The sequence below is a fragment of the Ambystoma mexicanum genome, chromosome 5q (assembly GCF_040938575.1).
Source record: "Ambystoma mexicanum isolate Mex_15411 chromosome 5q, UKY_AmexF1_1, whole genome shotgun sequence".
Taxonomy (NCBI): Eukaryota; Metazoa; Chordata; class Amphibia; order Caudata; family Ambystomatidae; genus Ambystoma; species Ambystoma mexicanum.
The window spans coordinates 1,341,724,489-1,341,743,697 of NC_090933.1; the positions used below are offsets into that span (position 1 = coordinate 1,341,724,489).

A 19,209-nucleotide genomic window follows, 5' to 3' on the forward strand; every position below is an offset into this window, starting at 1 on the left:
CCTGTACGCTTTTCCTCCATTTCAACTCCTCTTACATGTGATCAACACACTCGGACAGTGCTACTGCAGGATAATACTCGTTGCCCTAGTGTAGCGGAGACAAATCTGGTATCCGGAGCTGCTGCGTCAGTCAGTGGCCCCATCCATCAGGCTGTCACTGTCCCCGTACCTTCTCACCAGAGAAGAGGGGTGGGGGGGGTTATCCTGCATCACGACCCGGAGTCTCTGAACCTTAGGGCATGGAATGACTCTTATAGCCCTAGAGTTTGGAGGTTATGCTTTACCAACAGAATGTAAGGACATCCTGGCGAGGGCCATAGCCTTGTCAGTGTTGAAGTACTACGGACATAAATGGAAACGCTTCTATGTGCGGTGCCGGACTCAGAAGATTACCTCTTTGCATGTCACGGCCCCGCAACTGCTACCATACTTTCTTTCCTTGGCCAAAGTGGGACTGGCTCATGCCTCTATCAAGGTACACCTGGTCTCCGGGCAGACCTTCGCTGAGGTCTCGGACTCATCAAGGAGTGCCTCAAGGGTCTCTTCAGGGCTTTCCCGTCGGTGAATGCTCCTGCCACAGCTTGGGAGCTCAACCAACCTGAAAAATTTATGGATACTCCCATTACTAAAAAAGCCATTGCTCGACCCGAACATCCCCACCATCTACTGCCCCATCATGACAGTGCTTTTCTTAGTTGAAATACTAGACAGAGTAGCCTACCTTCAGATCCAACAATACCTGGAAGCCAACAACCTCCCAGGCCTCCGACAATCGGGCTTCCACCCTAGACATGGGACGGAAACAGCACTTTTGGATTTGAAAATTGAGATGGACGAGCTTAAAGATGAAGGCAAATTAGTCCTGCTCCTCCTACTGGACCTCTCTGCAGAATTGTACCTGGTCAATCACAACATACTCTGTAAACATCTAGCCTCAGCTGTCCACTTTTCACCTAAAGTGATTCACGGGAAACAATCTTTCCTCATGGACAGAACGATGCATCTTCTATCCCACTGCAGCAGCACAGCCTTGCCCAGTCATATGCGGCGTACCTCAAGGTTCATGTGTCTCTCCAACACTCTATAATATATTTACTAAACCTCTATTCGACCGCCTGGATTACTTGCGTGTCACCTACACTAACTATGCAGATGACACCTAAATCCTCATCCCTATCTCAGGCTCGCATGACATTGATTCTGCTTCTCTTAACGTCATCTACCAAATGATCCAAACTTGGATGGCCCACCATGGTTTGTTTGAATGATGACAAAACCGAACTTCTCCTCTTAGGGTCTCAACTCTGTTTAAACAAACTGGATGAAGCCTTTAAGGCCTTCAACATTGATGGCCCACCCACCACCCTGATTGGCTTTTCCATCTTATTTTACTGACCTTCCCTGGGCAGCCCTCTGCCCGGCAGCCCCCGCGGCTAAGGGCCCAAAGCAAAGGGCGGCTCCCACAGAAGCAGCTCCTGATTGTTTCTGCAGGTGTCAGCAGAGGAAGTAAGTTGCCAGCCGTCACCCAGCAGTGACCAGTTAGGTCAGGGTGGCCCGGGGCTAGGCTTAGAACATCCCCCTTTCCTACAAACCTGTCCCTATAACTGACTCTCAAACCTAGCTGTGTTGTCTAGGTGTGTTCTAACTAAATTGCATTGTGAAAGTATTTAAAATTGCATTGCACCCCGCCCTGTGCCCTTCCCTAGTGTTCTCCCCTACCCCTCCCACTCCCTTCTTCGTCTCTCCTCTCCCTACCTTACTCTATGGTGCTCTCTGTCTCTCCTATCTTTTCTAACTCCTTCTCTATTGACTATCCTGCTCTCCTCACTTAATATGGTAGGAAGAATTTTAAAAAGGATATCCTGGTCTCCAACCCAGGCCTCCCTATCGCTGACACCTGTTAAAGAGAATTCTCAGAAATGTGCTAATTCCCTCCACCTTAGAGACCCCCAGCAACTTTGCTGGATTTTGAGGACTTGTTTTAACCTGGAGAGAGTGAGACCCTTTTTCCCACTCTCTCATGTATTTTAATGTGATTTTGTACATTGTTTCTTTAGGTTGTGGAGTCTGACAAACTCAATAGGCATCATCTATTACATTGTCTCACAGCACCTTCAGTGCAGTAGCACAGGGAAGTCTTTTAGATTTCCCAAAAGTTTAAATACCCACTCTTGGATAAACTACTGTTTCCAAGAGCAGTAAAGTGAAATTGACTTTACTTAACCATTGTAACTTGCTAGACCCAGCACACACAATCTTACAATAGAGTGCTGCGGATGGCGGAGTTACCTGGCATCCTCTGTCTAGCTTCTCATGTAACATGTTTTATGTTAACCTTTTCTCACTGAATGGCTGGTGGCAGGAGTTTTGTTTGAACTACTATGTTGTGCCTTTACTGCGAGCTGCGTTCACAGCTACAGTAAAGCACCCACAGGAGCCATCTTTGTCAAAATGGGCCCGGTCTTCTTTTTTCGCCATTTCTTTGTGGAAAGGTACTTCTTGAGATTTACTCTGCGTGCCAAACCAGGTTTGGTCTTTGTTCATTTTGCCTTTGGCGGGATTCAAGAGTGAAGCCCGCATTTGGCTCCAGAGTGTCTGGGGTAGGCAGGAAGTGAGGGAGGTGCCCGAAACTACCTGTGCTTAGTCTGCTAGGAGACCCAAATGCACTCTGTAGTAATTGGCCGGGTGACTGTCCGGCAAGGACAGCCACCCTGCTCGGTGACTGACAGCTAGGCTGGAATGAATGGGAGAGAACTTAATAAAAGGCAAGTCTTTTGGCTTGGAAGGCAGAGTCGACCACTGGGCGAATGAACCAAAGAAGAACTTGAAGAGGACCCCTGCTGCAACTCCTGGATCGTTGGTTTGCCCGGTGAAGCCCTGCTGCAGTGCCAAAATGCCAAATTTGCATCGACAGAGAAGCCCCTGCACGGATGACTTCTCCCCTTGAGTTGGTGGGACCGATCAACTCCAAAGTAAACGACCTGGACATCCATCTCGGAACTGGTTGAATTTCCACATAGTTGCTGCTGGAAACCGTATAGCCAGGGAGAGGAACACCAGATTGTGCGCATTGCTTTTAAGCTGTCCCAGAGCTTCAGGAAGATCCTCCGGACTCCCAGGAAGCAGGACTGACCGAGCCTGAGCCCCCTCAACAGAGTGCGGGACCCCAGAAGCAAGGAAAGTCCATCTCGACAGCCAGAAACTGCAGTGTTGTAGACGCGAGGAGCTAAAACACTGAACAGCCACTGAAAGTGAAATTTGCTGGTTGCGAGTTTTGACCGTCCCAGTGCATTGCAGGAGTCCCCCCGATGTCCTCCCTCTTGTCCCCACGACTGAGGCCCAGGAACAGCGAGATCTGCAGAGCTGCACAGGAACAGAGGTCATCAGCTGCATCTTTTTCTTCATTTCTAAGATACTGTAAAAAGCCTGAGAGAACTTACCTCTTACAGTAGAGTGCTTGCAACTTCTACAACTCACAATTCTAATCAGCTTTTGGGCCTACATTTGATTCTTCTTTTCATCAAAGACTCCTAAGAACTTGCGCAAAGACTTTTCCATTTACTTACCAGAAGTGCTTCATCCTATCTAAGACTTTTGCCCATTGACTTTGGCTTAGCCTATTGAATTGTATGACTCTTCTTGAGGGATCCAAAAGTATTTGCCTGCTTAAGAATATTTCTGGTCTCTTGTTCTAATAACCTTTTCCTTTTACCAACTTCTAAGAGTATTCTGAATGCCAACAGTAAGATAGTAATGTCCCCAGCACCCTAGTTATTGAAGTCACCTGTGGGTGTAGGTTGTGTCTGAGGGCCATCCCGAAAGGTTCTTTACTGATTTAGAAACTAAGAGTGTACAGTATTGAAGTGTATTCGTGTGTTACTATTATATTGCTCCCTACTGAAGAAGGCTTATTCTAACTGACAAATTAATAATTGTTTACGCAAGAAACCCTGAGTGTAAGCGTTTTCTTGAATACTTGTAAATGTGAATCTCTTTGTAACTCCCCTACAGCTCACATTGACCCCTCTCGAGATAAGCCTGGCTGCTCAACACGCTACCAAAACTGTGTAGTACAAGCCTATACCAAAGGTTGGGTTTCCTATACCTGTAGTCAGAGTTGTGTGTAGTGGTCCCAGAGGGTACTGCATACAAACATTTCCTAACCTCTATATTAGTGCCGCCTCTAGGCAAACCTTCATCGACATCCTCTTCGTCGTTCCGTCACCAGACCTATGGACTCTTCATATGGTCTCTGTGCCTTCTCCTTTCTCTTCTTCTCCCATCAATGGTGGCACCTGGTGGGAGGCCCTCCTGGCCTCCTTCCATTCCTTTAAGATCATCATTAATGTTTACTTGAATGGTACCGTTTTGGTCCAAGGCCCTCAGGCCAATCTTCTCCTCTTTGATAGACGCTTACCGCGCCTCATCAATTTCCTTCCTTCTCCTGCTGTCCCCTCTCTTCCCTCCATGGCTTCCTTGCCTTTCCCTGCTATCTTCTCCTTGGCTACCTTGCCCACCTTGCCCTCTCTTTCTTCCTCTTCTACACCTCCGCAGGGCGTACCTCTGATTTGTACCCCTCCCCGGAAGCCTTTCAAGTATGGCAACCTTCTCCATATTGCCACTCTTAACACTCGCCCAGCTGTCAAACACTCCTCTGACATATGCTGCCTCCTGGAGGTACTTGATCTCGATTTCCTTGGTCTCACCTTCTCTGTCACAAGCTTTGACACTCTCCTCCCTGACGGCTTCAAGATCCTCTCTGTGCCCAGGTACAATCGTGCTGGAGGAGGTGTAGTGGATCTTCCCCGTGTGGATTCCTGCCTCTGTCATTCCTACGCAGGGCTACTCCTCTTTCGAATGCCCCGTCTGCAGGCTCTCTCTCTCTCTCCTAGCCATTCCCTTACTGTGGCTACTATCTACCGGCCACCTGGTCAGATCTCCTCCTTCCTCTCTGAATGGGCGTTCCCTTACTCGTCCCTCCTGGTCTCGACCACTCAACTCCTCCTTCTTGGAGACTTTAACATCCACCTGGATGCTTCCTGTCCCTCCTCTGGACTCTTTCGTGACCTCTGTGACGCGCTCTCCCGCTCTATTTTCCCTTCTGGCCCGACTCACTCTGCAGGGCGCACACTCTGGATGTTCTGATCCCCTCAGACCTTCCTCTTTCTATCCCTCTCACCACTCCTTTCTCCTGGAGTGATAACTTTCTCCTTTCCTCACAGCTCACCCTTTCTTCCCCCCAGGCTAAGCCAATTCCAGCACTGCCACCCACCTTCTCGGTTATCCGACCCATGAAGCGTGTGTCAGTTGAGGCTTTTGCTGCCACTTTCTCAACCCACCTCCTCTGTCTGACTAGCACCCTAACACAGACCTTTCCACGCTCCACTCTGCTATATTTGATGCTCTTGCCTCTGTCATGAGGATCCGCCTGAAGCCCAAAGCTAAGTGCAACTCCTCGTATGACTCAGACCTTGTCACCCTCAAATGCAAGTGCAGGGTAGCTGAGCGGAAATGGCGTGCTTCTGATACATCCCCTGACAAACTGGCCTGCCGCCTGTTCCGAAGGCAATACCGGCTCTCTGTCCGCACCAAGAAGAGAGCTCGCATCCAAGCCCGCATCTCTGTGGCATTTAACTCGCCCAAACTCTTTAAAATCTGCAAGGAACTGGTCAATCCTGCTGCAGTCTCTACCTCTCCTGTCCCCTCCCAGGTCCTCTACAGGGCTCTGGCTTCTCACTTCATCTCTAAAACTCAGGACATCCTGTCCTCTCTCTCTTCCTCTCCCCCTCCCCACTCTACTCCCTGCTCTTCCTCTGGGTCTTCTTCAGCCACCTCTCCTCCCTCCTTCTCTGCCTTTCCCCTGTTCTCCCCAGACAAGGTTTCTAGACAAGTCCAATCTATGAAAGTCTCATCAAAACAGGTTCATCCCTGTTCCTCCCTGTTCAAGGCCCACATTGACTCCCTGGCTCCTGCCCTGGCTGACTTCTGCAACCACTCCTTTGCCACTGGATTCTTCCCATCCCCCCTGAAGCACTCCCTTGTGCACCCTCTTCTTAAGAAACCCCCTGTCAACCCGTCCTGCCTGGCTAACTATCGTCCAATCTCCATCACTCCCTTTCTGGGCAGACTCCTGGAAAAACTGGCCATCTCCCAGCTTAATCTTCACACTGAATCTGTTGGTTGTCTCCATGACCATCAGTCTGGCTTCAGAGCTGCCAGAAGCACGGAAACTGCTCTCCTGAACATCCATGAAGTCTTGCTCTCCAACCTTGATTCCAACACCCCGTGTCCTCATCTTACCTGATCTCTCTTCTGCCTTTGACACGGTCAACCACGTCATCCTGATCAGCTGTCTCCGTGATCACCTGGGTATCACCGGTCAGGCCCTGGCGTGGCTGACCTTTTACCCTCCCATGTCCAACTTGGGTCCTCCCTCTCCTCTATCTCTACTTGTGGTGTCCCCCAGGGGTCTGACCTCTCTCCCTTGCTGTTCAACCAATACCTGACACTTCTTGTCCACCGCATTTCCACTCTCTGCCCCAACATTCAGTGCTATGCGGATGACACTCAGCTCATCTTAAGGCTACCCTCAGCCTCCTCTGTGTCTCTCCTGTCTGTCTGCTATCCAGGAGTGGTGAACCGCCAATGATCTCTGCCTCAATGCCAGTAAGACTGAGATTCTCCTCATCGGCACACCCAATCCCTCCTTTCCTGTCACTCTCTGGCAGGCCTCTCTTGGCCCTCTTCGAGCTCCCACCTGCGGGGCTAAAACCTCAGGGTCATCTTCGACTCCACACTCTCCTTCTCTCCTCACATCTCTGATGTCTCTAAGATGTCACAATTCAACTCCTCAGAGGTATTCTTCCCTTCCTCTCCTTCCTCCAGAAGCTCACCGTCTCCAGAGCTCTGGTTCTCTCTAGGCTGGACTATTGCAACCGCCTCTTTCTAAATCTGCCTGCTTCCACCCTCCACCTTCTTTAACTCATCCAGAATAGGGCTGCGAGACTTGTCCTTGGCCTCAAGCCCAGGGATCGTATTTCTCCATGACTGAAATCTCTACACTGGCTCCCAGTGGCTGCGAGGATTACGTTTAAAACCCTCTGCATTGTCCACAAGGCCTTCTGAGGCCTGGGGCCTCAATACCTTCAACTCTCTCCTCCTAAATATCTTCCTGCTTGAGCTCTTCGCTCCTCCGCCTCCAACTCCACCAGGGTCAGTCGCTTCTCCAAGCAGCGAGTTGGCGGTAGATCGCTTTCCTCGGCTGGGGCCTCCCTCTGGAACAGCCTCCCTGCCTCCCTGAAACTTGAGGAGAAAGCACCTCAAGACCTTCCTCTTTGCTTCTGCTTTCTCTCCTTTTCACCCCTGCTGAACTCGTGGTTGAAACTGTACTGGTCACCTGGCCACCCTCTGATGCAGGTCCCCTCCCCTGCCAGTTACACACCTGCACTGCACTGCTTCCCCGGCAACCCCCGCACTTGGAGACTGTTTCTGTATCCCTACAGTCCCCCACCAGCACTTGACACCTGATGTCGGGACTTACCCTTGCCACCATCTGGCCCTATTTCTCGTATTGTTATTTATTCTTATACCCCATGTACTGCACTGTCCCCACCACCCCTCCCGCTCTGCACTTTTCCTCTTCCCCCGCACTTGCACGGTCTGAATGATACCTGGCCTAGTAGGATCGCTGTCTGTCGTCCCTCTGTTCCCCCTCCCATGCCACGTCACGCCTTTAAACACTTGTGTAAAGGCGCATCATCAATGCCATATCATATCATATGGCAACATTATAAAGGAGTCTAGAGAAGTAAAAATGTTAGGTTTCTACCTAGACTCAGGACTCGCCTTAACTCGACAAATGAATGCCACTGCTAGAGCAGCAGCCTATACGGCCAAACTGATGAATGCTGGCACTGTTCCTGTCCACTGATAGCTGCATCACACTAGCTAGAGCTCTTATCCTGTCCAGATTGGACTATTGTAAGGCTCTCTATGCAAGCACCAAGACATTTAAACAAATTACAGGTGAAACAAAATAATGCCCTCAGAGCAGCATTAAATCCACCTAAAAATGCTCACATCTCTTTGATAAGATGGAGCAATCACTGGCTTCCTGTGCAAGAATGCAAAGCCTTCAAAACTCTCACTATACCAAACAAATGCCTGCACAATACTTGGCTGATAAAATCTCTAGATCACAATCTAACAGGCACACACGCTCTGCTCGTAAGCACCTACTCTCCACACCTCGATTCTGACTTCAGAAAGCTGGATGGAGTAGCTTTCCTACTCTGGCTGTCAGACTATGGAACACTCATCCAGCTAAACTAAGGTCTGACGACTCATTTTGGATTTTCAGAAAACAATTGAAAACCTGGCTCTTCACTCACGAAACAGTAGACCTGTCGTCCAGCCTAATACGGGTGCAACCATGTAACTCTGTATATGCAAATATGTAACTTTGTAACAACTTCTGCTATGCATCTATGGAACCTGTGACTATTGTACTAACCACTGTCAAGAACAGCGCCTAGATACCTTAGGGCTTGGTGCACTATATAAATGGCAAAATAAATAAATGTAGTGCTAACTAAGCTCATGAGAGCTCCCTTCGAACCTATGCATCAGGCCCAGCTCAAGTTTCCCTCATGGAAGACTGCTTTCCTCGTGGCTATCACCTTGGCCACGCCGGGCCGGGGAGATTCATGCCCTGTCTTGCAAGCAGCCTTGCTGGTCTTTCCTCACATCAAGGGTGGTACTGCATACACACCCCACCTTTATGCCAAAGGTTCCATCTGAATTCCACCTTAACAAACCTTTGGTATTACCTATCTTCTTCCTTAATCCGTCGTCGCCAGCGGAAAGTGCTTGCATCCACTGGATGTTGTCGTTCCTTAAAATTCTACGTGGCACGTAAAAAGAATTTTTGTTAGATTTCTCAGTTGTTCATCAACTTTGGACGTGTAAATCAAGCAAAGACCTTGTCGAAGGGTACCATCTCCAGGTGGCTCTCCGGCTGCATCATGCACTGTCATCGACTGGGTTAGCAGGCCGCTGCCAGGCCGGCCGAGAGCCCACTCCACGAGAGCCATCGCAGCAACAACAGCGTTTCTCTCTGGTGTGACTCTGCTCAACATCTGCAGGGCTGCTAAGTAGAGCTCCACACACACCTTCACGAGGTTCTACTGTGTCGGCAGGGATTCCAAGGAGGAGTCACGAGTTTGTTTGAGGTGAGTATGTTCCAGAGGGGAGTGTTTATTGCTTCTGTTGAGCCTTGCCGCCTCCTGTGTTTGTGTATATGTACTACTGCTATGTAATCGTTATTCCTGAGCATGTGAATCCATGCCAGACCCCAAGCTGTAGAAGGTTTACGTTACTTACCTGTAACTATTGTTCTCCAGCATGGGTCTGGCATGGATTCACATGCTCAAATATTCCCCTTGTCAGGCTGGAACTCCGTGGAACATTATACTCACCTGTTGGCTTTGCCAAAACTGTTTCTCCATAAGTAGACACTCATGGGTTCCTGCAAAGGCTTCTTTTTGGGACTTCAGACTCTTAAAGGCTAATACCTTCCATGGTTTTTTCATTACTGGCCTGGAATTTCAGCTGCTTCTGAATTACTTACATGTTGTACATGCTTTTCTGCACAAGGTTTTCCTATGTTTCTTAATGGAGTCATCTTTAACATTGTCTTAAATGTAAAGTGTTACCATCGTTTGTGACTGTATATATGTTTCGATTGGATTGTGTCCTCCAGCACATTCCACATCTTTGACAAAGTAATGTCCACAGCTGTGCACTTCGGAAATTTTTTCGGCAGAGGGCGTCCTGCGTCAATGGCGTCGAGTTCATATCCCTCGAGGGCCTCCGTCGAGGAAGGCGTCACAGGATGTTATAAATAGGATGCACGGCGTCCGTAGCCCCAGTTCTGTTTTTTCCACGAACGTGTTAACTTTGTGAGACTCTGCGTGCCTCGTGTGTTTTCTTCACTGGAGATGTCTTTCTAATCGACCCCTCCCACTCTGCGGTCCGGCTTCAAGACTTGCCAGGACTGCAAGTCTAAGATGTCACTCACCGACCCCCACCGCATTTGTTTGTGGTGCCTGGGTGAGTTGCACGACACAGACGACTGCTCGAAATACCAGTCGCTGACCGCCAAGGCCTTGCGGGAGTGGACGGGGCAGCTCCTGGTAGGTAGGGGCTCTAAGCCTGTTAAGTCCCGGACTTCCAAGTCCAAGGGGGTTTCCACTGACAACTCGAGGGGTGACTCTCCGCGTCGGAAGGATTCCCGAGGATCTCGGTCCCGGAGTGGTTGCCGCCACTAGTCTATCTCGTCCCGGCACTCCAGGAAGTGCTGTCACCAGTCGCCTTCCCCGTCCTCTGAGGATGGTGCTTCGAGAAAGAATTTGTGCCCTACGAAGTACTCGACTCCGGAGCAATGGGCGGCGTTTCGAAAATACATGATGATTTTTCAATCGCAGGACACGGGTCCGGTCGCGCCTTCTGAAGAAGCAGGCCAGGATCGGTCTTGTTACGTGGCTCGCATGCCTTTGGGCTCGGGTTTGCGACGCGACACTCATCGGGAGCCGTCGAGGTCCAGTACGGACAAGGAATTGAAAGGTCGCAAGAGACGTATCTCTAGGTCTCGGTCCTCGTCTCCAGCAAAACCGCAGCAACCTATTGAGGGCTCGGGGCCGGCGTCGACTCGTTCGGCGCCGCATCCGTCCAATTCGGACATCGACGCTTTGCTGTCGTATCAGCCCACGGCACTGTCAGCACCTGTGTCGACGCCGAAGCCTTCGGCGATCCCAATGACAAGGTTGTCGACGCTCTCGACGTCGAAGCTTTCAGCGCCATCGGCGCCTTCAGGAAGTTTTATTCGAAATTTGCCGTTGGAGTACCCAGACATCGTGGATCCTCCAAGGAAGGCTACATCAAAGTCGGTGAGGCCTGTTTTGGCCTCCAGGCCCTCTTCTGTCCCCAGACCTGGGTTTCAACCCCCTCTGGATGATATTTTTGAAGAGGAGGAAAGGTCTGAGGTTGAGGAACCTGGTGACCTTGATGATGCTCCAATTTTATCTGGGGACAGTCAGTTGGAGGAGTTGAGGCAGACCCTCCATGATGCAAGTGGACTGGACACTTCCCCGGAAGTGGAGTTTGGTAGACCTGAGCCTGGGGCTCATGCAGAGTCTTCTTATAGGAGACACATGGCACGAGTATCTGGGCTGGTCTAGTCCTCCAGAAGACTTTGTGCAGGATGATCTGACGGTCCGTCCTCTGACCCTGTTTTGCCATTTCACTTTACCTTGCAGAAAAGGGTGGCAGCTGCTTGGCAGTCCCCGGAATCTCTTCCGGCTGTGAATAAAAATCTTACTAAGAAATACCACCCTTCCATTAGCGACCCCAGCTATTTGTCTACTCGCCCCACTCCTGAGAGTTTGGTGGTTCAGGGGGCTTCGGCTACCTCGAGGCAGGCGGCGTACCCTACCATCCCTCCGGATAGGGACGACAAGCGCTTCGACGGTTGGGTCCGGAAGGTATTTTCTGCTGGGAACATGGCCTTGAAATCGGCCAACTCCACGTGTGCCTTGGCAAGGTTTTCACACACTCTGTGGAATTGTTTCCTTGGCGACTGAGCATATTCCTGAAAGGGAAGAAAGGGATAGTTTCCTTGCTCTCGTGCAAGACGGCAAGGATGCTATGTGTGAATCCCTTCAGTCGGGTTTGGATACGGCCAACAGTGTTAGCCAATCCATGGCTGTGAGCACCGTGATATGCAGCTTTGCGTCGTTGCGGAAGTCAGGGTTTGCTCCGGATGTGCAGGCCCGTCTTCTCAACATGCCCTTTGATGGTGCACATTTATTTGGCAGCAAGGCTGACGAGAGCCTTGAGAGGTTGCATACCTCAAAAGCTGCAGCGAAGTCTTTGGGCGCCACAGTGTGTCAACCTTCGCCTTGTCGTCCTAGGGGACAGCAGTGGAGGGGAGGTTCCTTTCGGTTCTACTCCTCCTTTGATAGTACGAGAGGGGCCACCAGTCAAATGGCCAAGCAGGCAGCTGCTTCTTTGCCTTCAGGCAGTGCCGCAGCCGCTTCCAAACAGTCATGAGGCCATGTCCCATGGTTTGCCGGTTGGGGGCAGACTGTCTCAGCATCTCGAAGAATGGCGGGCCATTACTTCAGATGCATGGTTGTTGGATACCATAGCCCACAGCTACTGTCTTCCCGTCCTTCAGCGGCCTCAGAACAATCCACCAGGGAAAATCTCTTTGAAGCTTCCGGATCCGCTCGTTGCGCAGGAAATCTTGTCCCTACTGGAGAAATGCGCTATAGAACTGGTTCCTGTAGCGGAGAGGAACAAGGGATGGTATTCCCCTTATTTTTGAATCCCAAAGAAATACGGGGGTTTGAGACCCATCATGGGCTTGCATTGGTTGAACAAACTCCTCCAGAAGGACACGTTCAAGATGTTCACTCTGTCTCAAGTCCTCCAGGCCCTTCCATTTCAGGATTGGTTGGTGTCTCTGGACCTCAAGGATGCTCTGCCAGAGGGTCTTCACCAAGCTCGTGGTGGTGGCCGCGTAGCTCAGGCGAGGGGAGATTTAAGTCTACCCCTACCTGGACGACTGGCTGATCCGGGCGCGCTCTCTCGATCCAGCTTTGGATCATCTCGGTGTCACCTGCCGCACTCTCCACAGGCTGGGCTTCTCCCTAAATTTCAAGAAGTCGCACCCGACACCTTCCTAACAGCTGCAGTACATCGGGGGCTGTGATGGACACGTCCTTGGGGACGTTCTTCGCCTCCCAAGGTAAGGTCTCCTCACATTGTGCAGATGGTGGACAAGTTTCAACATGCCCAGAGTCTCCCGGCTTTCGAATTCTTAAGGTTGCTCAGCCTCATGGCTTCCTGCATTTTTCTGGTGCCAGAGGCCAGGCTGCGGATGAGATCCCTGCAATGATCCTCAAGATGCAGTGGTTGCAGTTCTCCGGCAAGATGACGGATCCTGTTCTGATCCCATGCTCAGTCTCCCAAGACCTTCTGTGGTGGGTGAACGAAGGATCCTGATGAAGGGGGAAACGTTTTGGCAACCGTGGCCGGAGGTGACTGTAGTGACGGACGCTTCCCTCACAGGATGGGGCGCTGATGCCAACAACTTGACCGGCAGCGGTTGTTCTCCGTCGGAGTCCAGACTCCACATCAATCTGTTAGAGCTGAGAGCCATCCGTCTAGCCCTAAAGGCTTTTCTGCCCTCGGTACGGGGGAAGAGTGTCCTGGTCATGATGGACAACAGAGTGGCCATGCATTACCTCAACAAAAAAGGGGGGGCAGGGTCACTCCCATTGTGCAGAGAGGCAATGTAGCTCTTGTTCTGGGCCATCTAGCAGGAAATTCTGATCTCGGCAGTTCATCTGGCCAGCGACGAAAATGCAGCGGCGGACGCTCTGAGAAGTCAGAGCACAGTCTCTCACGAGTGGGAGTTGGCTCAGGAAGTCCTTCAGGAGATCTTCGCCTTTTGGGGAACCCCACAAGTGGATCTCTTTGCCACCAATGTCAACCGGAAGTGCGAGAGGGAATTTCCTCTAGGAGGAGCCTTAGGAGATTCGTTCGTGGTGGATTGGTCATTCCCACTGCTGTATGCGTTTCTTCCAGTCCCAGTCATCCCCGTCATTCCTCAAGTGTTGCGGAGGTTCGGTTCCCACATGATCCTCATTGCTCCGGATTGCGATAGGAGTGTGTGGTACCCGGACCTTCTGTAAATGTCCATCTGCCCACCACGCCGTCTTCACCACTTCATCACCGAGGGAGAGGGGGGTGGGTGGGTGGGGGGGGAGCAGGAGGAGCTTTCGGCCAGGCGGCCTGCAACAAAATCCCTGTACCGTTGCTGTTGGCGTAAGTTCTGCGACTGGTGCAGGGATCACAATGTTCCTTTTCAGTGCTCCATTCCTATGGTTTTGTCTTTCTTGCTTTCTTTGGACCACAGGGGCCTTCAAGTGGGTACCATTAAAGGTTACCTGGCGGCGCTGTCTATATTTAAGCGCTCGTCTGAAGAAAGTTGTTACTTTAAGATTCCTTTGATTTCCCAGTTTCTTAAAGGACTGACTAATGTATTCCCTCTGTCCCCTTTCCAGGTGCCGGTTTGGGATTTGAATTTGGTTTTGAAATTTCTCATGGGTGCTCCGTTTGAACCTTTGCACTCTTGTCTTTTGAGATTACTGTCCTTGAAGACTGTGTTCTTGGTTGCAGTTACTTCCGCTCGCAGAGTGAGTGAATTGCAGGCACTTTCATCTAAGCCACCCTTTACTGCGTTTCACAAGGACAGGGTTGTACTGTGAGTACATCCCTCTTTTCTACCTAAGGTGGTATCTGAATATCATTTGAGTCATAAGGTGGTTCTCCCATATTTCTACCCTCCTCCTCATCGTGGTAAGGAAGAGGAGCAACTCCATAGGTTGGATCCTAGGAGAGCTCTGAGCTTTTACATTTCTAGGATGTCCAGGATCAGAGTGGACGATCATCTCTTTGTAGGATATACTGGACACCGATTTGGCTGTTACCAAACAGACCTTGCCCAAGTGGATTATCCTTACCATTATGGAGTGTTAGCGGGTAAGGACCCTCCTGAAGGGTTGCAAGCTCATTCCACTAGGGCCGTGGCTACTTCCACCGACCTCCAACGGGGAGTTCCTATTAGGAACATTTGTGATGACGCTACTTGGGCTTCAATCCATACATTTGTAAAACATTATTCCCTGGATACGATCCAAGGTCAGGATATGGCCGTTGGGAAGGCAGTTCTTTATTCCGCAATATAATTGGGTATTCTAAATTCTTTTCCCTCCTCCATTTACTGGTACTGCTTTGGGAGTCTGTCAAAGATGTGGAATGCGTTGGAGGACACAATCCATTCGAAGAACAAGTTACTTACCAACTAGTAACATTCTTTCAACTGGATGTTCCTCCAACGCATTCCACATCGCACTCCCAGCCTGCCACTCTGGAGAATTTGCTATGCGATTGCAGCTTCTGTTTCTGCTAGGCTAAGTGCAGTCCAGTAGGCATCAGAATGGTGTCACAAGTTCTGGGGGAAAAAACTTAAACTGATGCTACGGGCGCCGTGTGTCCTATTTATAACCTGTGACGTCCTCAACTGAGGCCCTCGAGGGACATGGACCTGACTCCATCGATGCAGGATGCCCTCTGCCGAAAAAGTTTCCGAAGTGCACAGCTGTGGACATTACTTTATCAAAGATGTGGAATGTGTTGGAGGAACATCCAGTCAAAAGAACGTTACCAGTTGGTAAGTAACTTGTTCTTTTGGGGCTTGTGAATCTGCTTAGTTAATAACGGTTATTTTTATAACATAGTGTGTTTAGGTCTAATAGTGTAATTTTATTCATTACTGTCTATTTTTATGTATTTCCGTGCTCTGTGTGCGTCTCGTGCCAATCCACCATACCCACAACTCCTGAAGTCTAAGCATTACTGCTCTTATCATCACTTACCTTGGTGCAGTCTGGCTAGATTGAACTGTCCTTTCCCTGCTCACTATGATAGAGAGGCTTTTCAGAACCATCAGTCAGTGCTGGTTCTGAAAGGCCATCTTAACAGCTTTTATCATGATTCGTCATCTGTCCTCCCTGGAACTTGCCCTTGTATCAGGATTCACAACTTGTCCTCTCTGAACCTTGCCCTTGTATCTTGATTCACAATTGGTCCTTCTAGGACCTCGTCTTGCTTCAGGATTCACAACTTGTTCGCCCTTGGCTCTGGCTCAAGAAGTATTTTTCCCTCCTTCTGTGCAGGGTGGTTTTCTGACATTTGACATTGTAATGCTCTCCTGCCATGGCACATGACCTTCTATTTAATCACCCCAGCTATGATGGCGATTTCCTGTAACCCAGCACAATACCCTGTATGTTTTTAACTAACTACATTAGAATTAATAGATGCAAGGAGTGGCTTACAACAAGGTTTAGATACTTCAAAATACCCTACACCTCCCACCCCCTTCCCAGACAACCACTCCCACCTGCTATAAGCTCCATGCTCACAATCTTGAATATCAGACGAGATGTTCAAGCTCCACAGATGTCCTCAGTTTCTGACATGGTTTATCGCTGAGCATTGGCTGATTGCAGAGATCTTAACTTTACTTAAACCAAAAATAAAAAAGCATTGTATATTGCATTTGCTAACCTGGTTTTGTTTCTCCATAGAGGACATCAAAGCAATTGTTGCTGCTATGGAAGATGACATGGATGACGGCCTTAACAGTGGGACACTTCCTGGTCCCTTCAGCCAGGCAGGTAGCCAGACCAATGTTCAAGTACAGGACCAGAGTGGGGTGCTGGATGACCTCTATGGGGAACCGCAGGAGTCAGAAATGGACATATACAGGGATCCTGAAACACCCATCGTTATCGTTGAATCCGATGAGGAAAACTGTGAAGATGACACTAGAGGAGATGCAAATGGATCGTGTTCCCTGGAAGATGACTTGGAAGCCGTAGCCGGCGCTTCTGATGCGTACCCTGATCTAGTTATGGCCAAGAGATTGTCACTAGCATTATTAGACACTGGAAATACCATTGATGAGAAGGCAGAAATGCATTTGGCCATCCAACGCTCCATTGACATCATGAGTCAGAGTGCTGAAGATGAGGAGAGGGAGTTGAACGAGGCTCTGAAATTTTCACTGGTGTCTTATCAGGAAGAACAGAAACACAAACTGGATTACATGTATAAGGACTGCCCCTCGGACATGGCAGTGGACAACTTTGAGGCAGCTTTGGAGATTTCAATGGGAGACTCTATCCGAGCAGCTAACTCTGCCGAAGTGACAATTTATGGAGATTATGACAAAGACCTTCAGTTAATAGCCGATCAACTAAGGCAGGCAATTAAGGCAAAACTCACCACTGAAACCGAAATGAACAGCTGTCTTTGTAAACTGCCAAATCAATACCGCCTTTACCTCGCGCATCTAGAGAGAAAGCACGCTGTTGAGATATCCATCCAAGGTAGTGTAGCTACAATTCACGGCTTCGTAGACTACACAGTCTATGCCACCAGAGACATAACTAAGCTGATCAACCGAATGCTGCAGGAAGAGCAGCTTATTCTAGAGCAAGCCGAGGTGTGCAAAGATGTGAGATGGGTCTGGTATAACCAGCAAGAGAGGGAGATTCCCTACTCCTCCAGCGCTAATGCATTCATTGAATGTGCCTGGCGGAAGAAACAGAAACTGCTGGACATAGTCTTTGATAACAAGCCTTACAGTATTGACTTCGATAAAATGGAGGAGTATAGCATTGAGTCCTTGCTGAGTACACGCATCGCACGGATGGATGTCAACGGCAGCTGTGCTGCAGCAGGTAAGGGTCTAGGAGTTCTGCTCATGTTGTGTGAGGCACTACTGCCGATGTGGAGGTTCAGTCGCTCTGTAGCGTTTAGTGTGAAGTCAATCTGTTAAATGTGTTGGTCATTAAGCCTATTCCTGCATCCAAGCGCTCTTCTCTTAACCCTTATTTATTATTTATTTATTTATTCAGATTTATTTAAAGCGCACATCAGCCCGGGGGCATCGTGGCGCTGTTACATGAATACATACATAGTCTGGTTACAATGGAAGGAAGATGGTTACAAAGCAATTTTCATTACAGGAAGCATTTCGTATCGAACACTTTTCGTATCAGATGTGTGCGAGCTGAGGTGGGTGAAGGGAAGGCGGAGTTAGTTGAATAGCGTGGTTTTGAGGGATTTGCGAAAGAGATACAGAGATGGTTCTGCTCTAAGCGCGTTGGGGAGGGCATTCCATAGCTTAGGTGCTATGTGAGGGAAGCCAATGCCGCCGGCTTTGGCTCTTTTTACAGTGGGTACTTGGAGTTGGTTGGCGTGGTGACTTCTTCTGGGGCGGATGCTGGAGTTCTTGGTTATAGTCTCAGATAGGTAGGGGGGTGCTGTGTGGTTAATGCATTTGTGTGTGAGGGTGAAGATTTTAAAGTTGATCCTTTCCTTGACTGGGAGCCAATGGACGCGTCTTCTGGCCTGTGAGATATGGTCAGTTTTGGGCATGTGTAGTGCAGCACGGAGGGCATTGTTTTGCACTATTTGGAGCTTGTTTAGGTTTTTTGATGAGGTGCCTGCCAGGAGGGCGTTACAGTAGTCCAGTCTGGCTCCTATAGTAGCTCTGGCTATGGAGAGGCAGTTGGGCGTGGTGAGGTAGGGTTTTATGGCGTAGATGAGTTTGGTAGTCAGAGCAGAAGCTGAGGCAATGGCGCTGGTTTGTCTTGTCATTGAGAGTGTCGCGTCAATGTAGACTCCTAAGGTCTTGACGGCAGAGGAGACAGGTATGCTATTACTGTCGATGATCAAGTGCGAGTAATTGGGGCTGAGTTTGGTTAGAGTTTCGTTAGGGGCTAGGATGATGATTTCGGTTTTGTCTCCGTTTAGGCAGAACCCTATGTGTGGCCTCCATCTAGCACAGGGGTGTAAAACATTGTTTGATAAAGCTATTAATACCAACACTGTGCACAACCAGTCCTAGCTCTTACACAATGCATCTTGCTGTCCTTCACTGGTATAGCTTCTTATCATTGTCAGGATCCATTTCTTCACTGATCGTTGATTGTGGATCATTGTGGACCCCAGCCATGATCACTCTTGCTGTTTTTCTTCTCCTTGATTTCTGTGAACCACTAACCCAAGTGCCCTGCTTGTAGAGCTGCTATTCCTTTTTGTTGTTATACATTAATTTTTAGACCCCGTATGCCTCATTGTCTGGTATTCAATTTTGTGCATTGTCCTTTGTTTGTAGTGGCCGGCCCACACAGATGCTGCATGCCTAGTTGGTTGACTATTGTCTGGTCCTTATGTGGTGTGACTGAACCAATATTACTTTAGGAGTGTGTGTTTCTGATGCCCAGCTGCGATCATCCTATCCCAGGAAAATGATTGTATTTAGAAGTATTTGTGAGTTTCTTTGGTCATAATCAAAGCTTGTAAAGAACAAGCAGTAAAACCATGATTGATTGTTCACATTAAATATTCCTTGTTAATTAGTTCATGCAGAATGGAGCATGTGGGGGACCACCTCTTCCCACTTAATGAATGCAGCCCCTATTTCAGTACTTCCTCCCTTCACTGGTTACTTATTTTATTTCTACCTCACATCTGTACCCAAAGATGGAAGCAGAGCCAACTTTAGTT

The 19,209-nt window shown here is 49.3% G+C and overlaps 1 protein-coding gene across 3 annotated transcripts in view; it reads left to right on the forward strand.

Annotated features, from left to right (window-relative positions):
* The window catches only part of PARP10 (poly(ADP-ribose) polymerase family member 10), a 453,575-nt gene that overhangs the window by 245,473 nt on the left and 188,893 nt on the right, over positions 1 to 19,209 (forward strand). For all 3 annotated transcript variants that reach the window (XM_069621970.1, XM_069621969.1, XM_069621968.1), the window contains exon 8: positions 16,218 to 17,375. In XM_069621970.1, coding sequence (XP_069478071.1) covers positions 16,218 to 17,375 — 1,158 coding nt within the window. The remainder of the gene's footprint in view (positions 1 to 16,217; positions 17,376 to 19,209) is intronic.